The sequence below is a fragment of the Ochotona curzoniae genome, unplaced genomic scaffold (assembly GCF_017591425.1).
Source record: "Ochotona curzoniae isolate NIBS_2020 unplaced genomic scaffold, NIBS_Ocur_1.0 scaffold_461, whole genome shotgun sequence".
Classification (NCBI taxonomy): Eukaryota; Metazoa; Chordata; class Mammalia; order Lagomorpha; family Ochotonidae; genus Ochotona; species Ochotona curzoniae.
In genome coordinates this window covers 7,253,727-7,267,269 of record NW_024467120.1, presented here as the reverse complement: position 1 = coordinate 7,267,269, position 13,543 = coordinate 7,253,727, and the positions used below count along the sequence as shown (strand labels likewise).

Below are 13,543 nucleotides of genomic sequence, written 5' to 3'. Positions count from 1 at the left end.
CCTGCTGTTGAGGATGTAAGGAGAAAAGTACCATTCTTCACTGTTGGTGGATGTGTAGGCTAGTACAGTCACTGATCCTTTTACTCCTCAGTTCAATTGCTATGGTTCAAATATCAATTTGTACATCCTGCAAAGGCCACGTGTTAAAGGCTTTGTACCTAAAGTCTTAGGTTGAGGGCTTATGGATTAATGTTAATGGTTAATGGATTAAGAGTGGATGCTTGATTCAATTATGGCTGCCCCATGATGGGATCACAGCTGCTTTACAAAGAGAAGACAACACAGCTGTGCAGAAGCTTATTCTCCATGTCTCTGCCTCTGGCTCATCACAGGATCTACTCTACCTGTCTTCTGCCATCCCCACCATCATCTGATGTCACATTAATAGGACAAACTGACCTTGAATTATGAACCTCAGAAACCATGAGGACAAATAAACTGCCTTTTTCCTAAGTAGTTTCTCACTGATATGTGTTATAATCATGAAAAACTAACATGAAACCCCTTCTACAATGTCCCATGGGACAGCCCTTTCACTCTCCCCTCTCTAATTTGCACTTATGATTCAATTATGGCTTTGTCTTTTCATGAGTTAATGACTTCTTTCTATTCAGCACGGAATGCAAGTCCATTTTCTGGTTTGTCACAGATTAGTGACTCATCTACTTACAAAAAGAAACCTTTGTTGTCTAAGTTTTGCCAATCATGAATAAAAGTTTTATAAATACCATAGGCAACTATCCTTGGGGACATTTAAGTTGTCAACTCATTGTGAGAAGTAAAGGGGCACAACTGTTAGGTTAACATGTTTCAACTATGCCTAGTTTTGTTAAGAAACTGCCAACCTGTCTTCAAAAGTAGCGGCATCATGAAGCAATCAACAAGGGTTCTTGTTGTTCCAGGAAATTCTCACCAGAATTTGGTGTTGTCAGTACTCTGGGTGGCACATCTTTGCTGCTTACTTTATATTTCACTGTGACTTTTGATGGTGAGCATTTTTTTAACATGCTCATGTGCCATCTGCATATCTTAGTTAAGTATTAAACTTTTGCCCATTTTTTTTGACCAGCCATTGATTTTCTTGGATAAATTTAAGAATTCTAACTGTATTTTGTATTATATATGTTTATCATGTGACTTCCATATACACTTACTCTCATATTGTGTTTTCCTTTGCCATTCTCTTCACAGCGTATTTTGCGGATCAGAAGCTTTCAATTTTCATGAGATACAACTTGACCAATTATTTCTTTCCCATACTATACCTCTGGCATTATAGCTAAGATGTCACTGCCATACTGAAGGTCATCTAGATTTTCTCCTAGGTTATCCTGATGATCACTGTACTTTTAAATTATTGTGTGTTCAGTGTGTGTCTGGTACACAAGACACAAGATGAACAAAGCAATAGAACCTTCAAGCATCTTGGAACATTGTTTAAACAGCACAATCAGACAAACTTTAAGACAGTGACTCAATTGAGAGAAAACAGGAAAACCCCAGGACTGTGTGAATCACAGGCTTCGGAGCCAGACTCCTCAGACTCAAATCCCAATTCAATCCATTAGCACCTAGGTACCCGAAATGAGCAGAGTATGAATCTTTACCCCATGGTACTAATATAAAGATTAAACTACTTAAGCCTTGTGAAATCTTAGCTAAATCCATACTACATGTTCACACTCAGATTCCCCAAGATGAAGCTGAAGTTTAGTTTGTAAACTTAGTATCATTGTAAATGTTTAAATGTCATTTTGGAAATACAATTCAGTACAGTCTGATCATTATCGCACTTGGTGAACAGCAAACCTAATAAAATATTCCAAAATTAATGAATCAAACCCTGTGGTAGCAGAACAAGGCAACAGGGAAAGTGCAGTGGTAATGACTCCAATTTTGCAGATGTTGTCCATATCAAACTTCTCGTTCATAAAATATAACAAATTTTACGGAAAAACCTCAATTCATTTACTAATCCAATAATACCAATATTTCTTTCTGCTAATCAATCTGCTAACAATTGAAAACTAGTTTACAAATACTTAAAATAAAAGCACCGTTCAAAAAAGGAAAACTGCATCTAATTACCTGATAAAAAAAGCAATCTTTACTTCTATTAATTCAATTTAGTCTTTTCAACTGAGATTACAGCTAAAACCATTATACATAAAAATTTTAAGACCAAAAAAATTATCTTCTGACTCTTAGTCATGTAAAAGCCTAAGAAATATGTGATTTCTTCATTTTATGTTACATTGGCAATGTAGAAACCTAAGAAGAACTTCAATAAATTTATATGTAAAGGAATAATCTTTACAAACATGCTTGGAACCTGTCAACTTAGTGATATTTTTATAACACAGCTCAGAGAAACATATTTCCCTACTTATCTCACATTAACAGTTACCTTTAATTGTTTCCTCCACAACTTCTACCACACGATCTATCTGTTGAACCTAGAAAGGAAAACACTGTTAGATAAGCAATTACACAGAGAAGAATTTATTTGTATTTATCTTCCTGCTTGACTCAGTGTTACAGTTTCTGAGCACATCAATGCAGGTTTACTGTAATTCACTCACTTGGAGATATCATTTTAAAACTCTGTATTAATGTTCTCGGTTACAATGAAGTATGAAATTATTACCTTCCTGTTTTCTGAAGATAAATGAAGGAAATACACTGCATTTAAATAAAGTACCTGGACAGCTTAGCAATAAAAACTCAGCGTATGTGGAAACATAAGCCTAAGTTGGATTGATACCTATTTCTTCATGCAGATCTTTAAGGAAAATGACAAGCACACTGGAGCATGCTAGTATTAAGGATATCTCTCCAAAATTCTACTCCATTCTTTCAACATTCAAAACTTTCAATTATTTTCACCATGTGCTCAGGACCGAACATGGAATAAAAACTTAAACAATATGATTGCAAGAAAGATTTCCCAAGGTACCTGGGAAGACAGGAAAGTTCATATAATTTGACCAAGTGATCCAGGAATACTCTCTGGGAAAACAAGAGAGATCGAATGATAAGAAAAGCTCATAGAGTAGAGAAGGAAAATGAGTAACTTCTTGGCTCATAATTATACTCTGCTTTAGAGGAAGAAAGTAAGAACAAGTCAAAGTTAATTGTCTGAATATCCGTAAATGTTACTCATTTACTGTAGAAGAAACATATTGCTGGAAAAGTTAGAGCTGAATGAGAAAAAGGAAGTAATTCAGATCACTCATCACCCTCATTGCAACTCCATATATAAACTACTCATTTTGAAAGGCAGAAACTGAGATGTGTTCCTCTGTGTTAAAGACTTATTCATGTATGAGTCTGTTTTATAAGACTTTCCCTCGTCCGTCTGTTTCTCCTACTCAAATAATTTTTTTCAAAAACACACTGTCAAGTGCCTTTAAAACATTCCTTCAGTCTCAAGGTCTCACAAGAGAAAAGGGAAGACAAGAACATAATGGAACCCTCCTCTGCCTCCAACCACTCAAGCCCAGCGTAACAGTAGTGGCAGCAACAGTTACTAAGGAACTGAACAAAGTAAAATAAAAAGGAAGGGAGTGGTCAACCTTGTCAAACGGCACAGAACAGTAAGTAACATGCAAACTACAAGAGCATGCTTGATTGAACAATAAGGAGGTCAATAAGCATAGGTGAAGTAGCGAACTATGCAGTAATGAATCATAAATAGGAAAATTGAGACAGCTAACAGAGACCACTCACACACACACACAAAAGCTGTGTAAAAGGAAAAGAGGAAAAGGACATCTGATGCATGCACACATCTTTATTTAGACTAGGACACTGAACCTTTTGTTTTTAATAGTTTCCATGCCGAGAGAAAATGGCAACAAAATGGAAGAATTGGTGATTGAAAAAACAGATGAAGTAAGGACCCCTATTATGATATTAAATTCCATCCTGAAGGATGGATGGAACCACATAGGAAAGTCAGGTAGAAAAAGAAGCCCAGAATAGAAAGACAAAGTATGCTAAAACAAGAAAAATTAGGAGAGAAACATTGAACTACATGCTAGTCCAGGCGAATGCTAAGCAAATTCCTATTATTGACCTCAATTTTTCTCAATGAAGTAAGAAACTCGTAGGCAAAGAGAGAGCATATTGTGAAAAAAGAACAGAATGAACACTCAAAACTACCTATTACAGAGAACAAGACAACAAAATGACTGGGAACATGTAAAAATTGCCAGACAGCATGGAGACACTTTTAATTTAGGGACTAGGAGTTTCTTTCAATGACTCCAAGGGTAGGTGTCATTTTCCTCAAGGACCAGCAGTTCTGGTACTAAAACAGTTCCATCCAACATTTGTTAATCCAATCATTCATGTGTTCGTCATTTATTGAGTGTTTAACATTACCAAGATGATTAAATGTCACAGAAATTTGTGTACAACTTAGAAAAAGCCTACAAAAGTTAGCTATCCATTTCAGGAATCATGTAACTCACAGAATAGGTTAGGCAGGGAAACACAAGGAGGAGAAATGAAGTGTCTGAACGTGGGAAGGGAAGTAAAGAAAGGGGGAAAGAAGGAAGAAATTGGAGGATGGAGGGAAGAGACATCAAGAGACCACAAAAATAATCCGGCAGTTCCTCAAATGCTTAAATATGTTTATCATAGGATGCAAAAATGTTAATGGTAGACACAAAAGAAACATTTATTAATATTGCTAAACAAAATTTTATTAAATATATGGTATATTTACCATTCTAGTATAACTTAGATAAGTATAATTATTCAGTGATAATTAATAAATAAAATGTAAAAGTAAAGATTATACATTCATGCAAATACTTGTATCATACAATATCCAAAGCATTATTCAGCAAGGCCAAATGGTGGAAATCATATCTATTCACTGATAAACAGATACACACAATAAAGCATATCCAACCAATTAAATATTAAGCTGAAAAGGAATGAAGTATGCTACAAGACTATGCTATTTGAAAGAAAAACAGGAAAAGCAATCATATGCTTGCATTGATATGAAACATCCTCACAGGAGAATCTGGAGACAACCTGGATTTGTGGTTGTCTTTGGATGATGGAAGAGATGGAGGGACATGCAAGGGAGTACTGGATTTCTTCTTGGAATGATGAATATTGTCCGATTGTGGTAATGGACACAACTCTTAATATACTAAAAACACTGAGCAAATGCATCCTTCTCAGTAAGTCAGTTACTACTGAGAAAAACTTGGTTAAATGGCTGCATGAGGGACAAGGAAAAATGAAGGAAATGTTACAGATTAAAACAGACTAAAGAGGTCTGACTGCTGAAATTGACTACAAATGTGGGGCCCTTCTTTTCCTCTTAGGAGTATCACTGAGACAAACGAAATCTGCATACAGCCCATAGACTGGCCTGTTGGGTGGTATCAATGTTAGCCTCCCGATTTCACGGATTACATACTAATGATACGATGGCCTGGTTTTTAAAACATACAAGCATTAAGATGTAAAATAAAACCTGCTTAAAACTTATTTTTCAGAAAAATATATGCACAAATAGATTTATGAAAATATCAATATTTGGGAAATATTATAATTTAGGGTGCTTTGGAATTATATTAGTCAATTTGAAGACATTTGTCTCATAGTAGAAAAACATGCTGAGTTGTTGGCTCTTGCGGGAACTTTCTAAACGTGAGAAGAGGCAGGTGTGTGCTCTAGAAGATAGGTACACATGTCCCCTAGGAGAGTTCCCCACTCTGGACTCCCACTTCCTGCCAAGGCATCTGAGAGGCAGCAGTCATAGCTTCCACTCATAGGCGACCTGACTCGAGCTTCAGCTCCTGGCCTTGGCTCCATGCCCCCACACTGTGGACATCCAAGCAAAGGGCATTCTGTTTCCTTCTACCCTTCCTTCTCCATTCATTCATTCATATTCTCTCTCATAAATCAGTCAGTAGATGAAAATAAGTAAAAATGTCAGGATTTTTCAAAGTAATCATAAATAAGCAGGAGAGATGTTCCTTAAATGATTTAAAGCAAATACTAGGTGCTTTTCCACTAAAAAGGACAACAGAAGAACTATCACATGGAAAAACTACAAAAAGAAGGGATATCCAGAATAAAAAAATAATGGTAGGACTCTCACAGAGTTCTCCAAGTGCAGTAGCTGGGTAACAGCACTAACGGATTCCAACCCCAGCTTTCGGCCAATGCATACTCTGGGAGGCAGCAGGTGACAGCTCCAGTAACTGTGTCCTTGCTACCCACAGGAAACACTCAAATTCAGGACCCATCCTTCTGCTGGCTCTGCCCTGGCTATTGAAGACCTTGAAGGCAGCAAAACACCACATGGACGATCTTCAACTCTGTTCTTTAAATAAAGAGAGGAAAGTGTCCGGCAAGCAGGTGAAATGAAAGAGGAAAAAGTTAGGAATTAGAAAAAAAAAGTACAAAATGGGAAGCTGAGAGAGAAGCAAAACAAATCAACAAGAGAACACTCAAAATCCAAACACAGTGATGAAGACTACAACAAATTCACTCTGGAGAAAAAGGAAAGCCATTCCTAATTAATACTATAAATTGTAGCCCTGGATACACAAGAGCTTATTCTCTGGCATATAATTCAAATAAAGTAAATACAACAGTATCTTGTGTCCTTCAGACGCTTAGTTATAAATATCCAGGAAAAAAGGCAGGCAGTATGTTCTATTACTGACTCCATATGTTCCCAATAATGAAGAAAGGGATTGGTGAATAAACAACTCATAAATAACATTAATGAGTCATTCTGCTGCAGAACTTTTAGAAGTAGTCCGTAAAAATATTTTACTCAGCTATTATAAGCTACTCCAAATTTATAACTAAACAAATGTTGAAGATACAAGTCTATACAACATCATCTAAAGCAAATAAAAAGTGTTCTTCTAAGACCTGCTAATTGCTTGGAGCAGTGCTGTCAACAGACCTATCAACAGTGATGGAAGTGTTTGCCCACCGTGCTGTCCAACACAGTATTCGTCAGCATCATGTGGTCACGACTGGTGAAGCCTTCATCAAGTCTGAATTCAGTTACACATGACTACCAGCAAGCCAAATGTACGGGTTAGGGAAAGGCGGAGACAGCCATCCGATACACAAGAATTGGTTAGAGAAACAATGGAAAAGGCACAAACAGATCACACAAACGCTTATCAGCAAGACTCAAGCAAAGGTGCACCCTTGCTGGTCTGCTCCAGAAGCAGTCTGCACCCTGCAAAGAGTCTGCTGCAGGATGCATGTTACACGCACCAGCACCAGGTAAGGAAGGACTAAGAATAACACGTTGCAGCTAAGAGTTTGAACAAGGCCTTTGCACGTGCATGATCACTTTTCATCTTCACAAAGCCCCTAAGGCAGGAGACAGTGCTGTTACGTTCAAGGAGGAGGGGACTAAGGTACAAGGATACCCAGTTGGAATTTTGCCAACTATCCTTAGCACACCATGGCCAACAATGGCAGAGTGGTAGTCCAGCAAACTGAATTCCCTCTTCCTGTGCACGTGGAGGTCATTACTGAACAATCACAGACAACTATCCAAATGCACCTGGACTTTCAAGAGACTAAGCAGCACCTATTCCTGCCAAACAACTGCTGGCATGAATGCAATCACTTGACAAATATTGATTAAGCACCAATTATGCACTGCATTCCATTCAAGGTACTGGTTATACAATGGTGAAAAATATAGAGTTTCTTATTAGTGTATTTTGTATTCTAGTTGGGATAAGCAGATACACACACACACACAACTGCACATCTTCCATTTCTTTTCATTACAGACTCTATAAAGAAAATAAGATCTAGGAGTGGCAGGAGGTACAGAGAGCGAATTTGCTATAGAGGCCGAGATAAATCTTTTAACAGGCGGCATTAATCTAGGGACCTTAACCACACATGAACCCGGATGGGAAAAAGCAAGTACAAGGACAGAGGAAGAGAAATGCTGCAGACTGGGCTGCTAAGTAAAAAGAAATTTCAGTGAATTTAAGACTGAGGGGTGGGAGACAAGGGCAGATGACCAGAGAAGACTGTATGAGATCTTAGAACTCACACTATGCAATTTAGATGCTATTCTATTTACTAAAGACATTGAACAAAAAGAACTTTTAACACTGCCTAACGTAATACTGAAAATTTCTAAAGACTGCATTTTATTCACATTTTTACATTACTATGTATGACTCTTTATGGCTGCATGAATCTGTCAAGGATTTTATCCCAACACCCTCAAATTGTTTGGACATAAATACAGATCAATACATTATATAATATACAGAAACTTTAAAACAGCAATTTGTTATTCCATTATAAGAAATATCAGACCAAAGCAAAACTACATGATAACTCCACTGACCACCAAAGGAAAAAGAACAATAACAACAACAACAAAAAGCCATGAAAAGATGCAAGGCAAGGATCCTCTTTGTTTGCGGCACATGAATATCAGATTTTCCTACCACCACTTTAATCTCTCAAATGTTTACCTATTTTTTCACTACTTAAAAGCAGAATGTTAGAGTGATCAATCTTCCATCACCTGGTTCCTTGCACAAAGGTCTGCAAAAAATAGGGTTGGACCAGGAATTCAGCAGCCCAGAACTCCACGTCTCCTACGTGGGTAGAAGCATCACAAGAAACTGGACAATGACAATTTAACCTACTGAGTCACAATGCTGCCCTCTACCAACACTTCTCCTCCACTGCCAATTGCTAAAGTTATTTTGCCACTGTGTCTTCTTGGAAATCCAGCAGAAAATCAGTTTACAATAAATGTTTGAGCCTATTTTGGAGTTATCCATTCTGCTCCACTGGACTATGTCTTTGGTTTTGGTTTTAAAAAAAAATTAAATTCTTATGGGAAAGTTGGTTCATAGAAAGAAGGAGAGAAAGATCTTCCATCCACTGGTTCACTCCCCAAAGAGCTGCAATGACTGTAGATGAGCTGATCCGAAGATAAGAGCCAGGAGCTTCTTGTGGGTCTCACATGCAGATCCAGGGTCCAAAGGCTTTAAGCCATCCTCAATTGCTTTCCCAGGCCACAAGCATGGCGTTAGATAGAAACTGGAGCAGCTAGACTATGAACCAATGCCCGTCTGGGATCCTGGCACATACAAGGCGAGGACTTAAGTTATCAGGCTACTGGGCCGGGCCTAACCTATGCATTTGTGTTAACATAGTGTTCATAATGTAATTTGAAAGCAGAAATAAATGAAATGATGCTCTTGCTCAACTCTTGGTTCAGTGGGGAACTTTCATAATTCCATGCAATATCAGAATTGTTTATGAAAAAATTCCAGTAATTTTGATAGGAATTGCAGTAAATCTACGTATTCCACTACACTTTGCACATAAAAGGGTCCAGATGTGAGGATACAAAGCAGTATGCATCTCTACTTCCAAAACAAAGATGGACTCCCAATGAAACTATCTTGACAATAGGATGTTGGACTCTGTCACTGTCCATTCCCACAATGATGGACATATGAGTGTATGAAGAACTATATTATAGTAATGATATGGGGAAATTCAACGAGGGAGGAGGGAATTGGGGAGAGGGTAAGGGAAATCCCATGATCTATGGGCCTGTATCATAAAATAATAAAAGAAATAAAATTTAAAAACGTAACTTTTAAAAAGGGGGATCAGTATAGTGGCACAGTGAAATAAGCTGCTTCGTACAATGCAGGCATTTCATGATAAATTCCAGTCTCAGTCCTGGCTGCTCGATTTCCAATTTAGACTGGAGACTCAGATGGAGTTCCAGACCAAAGGCATCAACCTGGCCTAGCCCCAGCCATTTCAGTCATTCAGGGCATAAACCAGCAAACGGAACATCTCTAACTCTTTCAATTATATAAATTAATCGTTAAAAATATATACAATATTTTAAATAAAAATCAATATTGAAATTCTTCAACTACTATAATGAGTTTATCAAACTGAATAGATCTACATTCAAACTCAATTTCATGTTAAAAATGGAGAATTAAAAGGGCCTTGAGCAGTAGCCTACTGGCTAGGGTTGTTGGCTTGCATGCACCAGATCTAATCCCATTGGCCCAGCTTCTCATCCAGCTCCCTGCTTGTGCCTTGGGAAAACAGTCCAAGACGGCCCAAAATTTTGGGACCCAGCACCGGTATGTGGGAGATCAAGAGGAGGCTCTGGGCTCCTAATTTCGGATCGGTACAGCTCTGGTTGTTGCGGCCACTTGAGGAGTGAATCAGCAGATGGAAGATCTTCCTCTCTGTCTCTCCTCTCTGTATCTGATATTCCAATAAAAATAAATAAATCTAAACAACAACAAATAGAAGTACACAACCATGAGCAAAAGAAGAGACAAGAGGCCCAATGAATATTATTGAAGACTCCTCTGCAAAGGAGCAAAAGTCTTTGCCAACCTCAGAGTTAACTGAGGAATAAAATGAGAAAAGGGGGATTCAGAGTTCAGAAAACTCTATAAAGCTTCTTACCAACTATGAGAAGCATGTAAAGCAGGCATTCAAAGAATTTAAGGAAAACGTCACACAGGAAATAGTAACACTGAACAAAATCAAGCAGAATTACTGGAAGTGAATGATAAAATAGAGCAAATTAAAAATTCAGTGACAATTCTCAATAACAGAAGGAAGGAGGCAGAAGAAAAAAACTCAGAATTGGGAGATATTTCTTATCACAATGGAGAAACAAAAAGCTGGAAGCAGAGCTGGGTCAAGCTAAAAAAAAATTACTGAAGACTTGAAAGACACTATTAAAAGGTCAAATATAACAGTTATGTGAGTTCCAGAAGCCACAAAAAGAGAAGCTGGGTTTAAAAAGCATTTAATGAAATAATCAGGGGAAACTTACCTAATATGGAGAAAGAATTGAGAAATAACATCCAGGAGGGGCACAGGATTCCCATTAGCATTGGAAAAAAGAGATCTTCACCACAACAAATGATAACCAAGCTCTCTTGAACTGAACATAGGGAAAAGATCCTTAAACGTGCATGTGAAAAAAAAAAATCAATTTACCTATAGAGGAATGGCAATTCAACTCACAGCTGACCTCACAGGAAACTACAGGCGAGAAGAGAATGGAGAGACATTCCAGATGCTAAAAGGAAAAAACTGTCAGCCTACAATAATATTCACATCAAAGCTCTTTTGTCTTTGAAAATGAAATAGAATTCTTCCACTGCAAAGAAAAGTTAAAGACAATATGCTTCTTCCAGATCTGTCATACAAATGATACTTAAAGATATTCTCTTGACAGAAAAAAAGGAATAGCAGCCACCAAAACCATAGGCAAATGAGAAGAATATCCCAGTAAAACAGAAGACTAAATCAATGAACAACCCATTGCTAAAACGACAGAACCAAATTACCACCCATTTGTATTAACCCTGAATGTTGTATTAACCCTGTTCTTGATTTTGTATTGTGGTTTTTCATTTAAGGGGTTGTATAGTAACTGTGTAATGCAGACTGTCAAGTCCAAATGTGAAGATACAATGCACTATGCATCTCTACCTCCAAAGATGGACTCCCAATGAAACTGTTTACTGTATCTTGACAATAGGATGCTGCACACTCTGCCATTGTCCATGTCTGCAATGATGGACTTATAACTTCACGAAGAACTATGCTATAATAATTACAGCGGAAACCAGTGTGTGGGGATAGGGACTTTGAGGAAGGATCCAGGGAAATCCCAGAGTCTATGGAATTGTATCATTAAATAGTAATAAATGGGGAAATTATAGTATGCCCTCACTTAAGTGGTCAATCATATTTTGTTAAGATCGAATATATAGGGAAAGACTAAAATAGTGTTGGCAGGAAGAGAAGATGTAGGGGAAAGGAAACAACGTTCAGCAAATACGTGACAAAAAATGAGATGAACGATGCATAGGACCACAGTTAGTGAAACGGTGCTGTGCTGGGAACATATGGTAAGTACATGCAGCTGTTCTTGTCACCTGAAGTAACTATGTGAGATAAATGCATTAGTATGCTTTAGTACAGTAACCATTTTGATACCTTCATATATCCCAAAACATCATGTTGCAAGCCTCAAGTAGATTTAATAAATACACTTGCATATTTAATATACAAATCTAGGGGAAACAAGTAGGCAAGCCCATCAAGACACTTCAAGGAACATACGCGTCCATAGCTGGAGTTCAACTTTAAAAAAAAAAAAAAATTGTTATTGGAAAGCCAGATTTACAGAGAGAAGGAGAGACAGAGAAAGACTTTCCATCTGCTGTTTCACTCCCCAAGTGGTCACAACGATGGAGATGAACTGATCTGAAGCCTGGAGTAGGAGCCAGGATCCTCCTCTGGGTCCCAAGGTTTTGGACCAACCATCTTGTTTTCCCAGGCCACAAACAGGGAACTGAAGTAAATGGAGCCAGGACATGAACTAGCACCCATATGGCATCCCAGCATGTAGAAAGTGGGAACTTTAGCCACTAGGCTACTGCACAGGGCCCTGGGCCCTGGGGTTCAACATCTAACACTGCTCCCAATTCTGCTCACTGTGAAAGGCAGCAAGAGATGTCTCGGATGCTTGGATCTCAGTCAAGACACACACACACACACACACACACACACACACACACACACACACACACACACACACAGGATCTCAGTCAGACACACACACACACACACACACACACACACACACACACACACACACACACACACACACACACACACACACACACACACGAAACTCCTGGCCTGGCCCAGCCCTTCCAGCCATTTTCGAAGTGAACATGTAGATGGAAGTATTTTCTGTGAATGTGTCCATGTGTGTGTTTTTCTATCCCTCGTTCTCTAATTATCTTTCAAATAAATTCTTTAAAATGATTAATATCAATATACACAACAAATAGAGCGCACAGAGTGTCCATCACTGTATTATGCTACTATTGCCTTCCTCTTTCCATGCAGTTATGACCTACCCCACCCGCCCCTCAAAGCTTCCACACACTCCTATCAATCCTGACCTCATTTCCTTGAGGGAGAACCTCGTTCCTACATCCTCACAACTGTGGTATCACTCATCTGAACGCCTCAGGCCATTCCTCCTCCTCCTCCTCCAGACTGCCTCTTCCACTGCTTCTTGGTGATCCTTCTCCTTTCCAGGTGCCCAAATGCACACAGGCCCTTAGTTTTTTTTTTTTTTTTAAACATTTGTTTGTTATTTTTATTGGAAAAGCAAATAAAGAGAGGAGGAGAGACAGGAAGATTTTCCATCTGATGGTTCACTGCCCAAGTGGCTACAACGGCTGGAGCTGAACCAATCTGAGGCCAGGAGCCAGGAGCTTCTTCCGGGTCTCCCATGCAGGTACAGAGTCCCAAGGCTTTGGGCCATCCTCAACTGCTTGCCCAGGGCACAGGCAAGGAACTGGATGGGAAGCAGGGCCGCCGGGACTAGAACCAATGCCCATATGGGATCCCAGCGTATTCAAGGATTTGAGATGAGATTGCATGAAAGCCTTCCTCCTTTCTCCACTCCGCAAACCAC

At 38.6% G+C, this 13,543-nt stretch overlaps 1 protein-coding gene across 1 annotated transcript in view; it reads right to left on the bottom strand.

Moving 5' to 3' along the window:
- The window catches only part of CDKAL1 (CDK5 regulatory subunit associated protein 1 like 1), a 640,980-nt gene that overhangs the window by 449,759 nt on the left and 177,678 nt on the right, over positions 1-13,543 (bottom strand). The window contains exon 6 of the mRNA XM_040967680.1: positions 2,408-2,456. Within this exon, the coding sequence (XP_040823614.1) occupies positions 2,408-2,456 (49 nt within the window). The remainder of the gene's footprint in view (positions 1-2,407; positions 2,457-13,543) is intronic.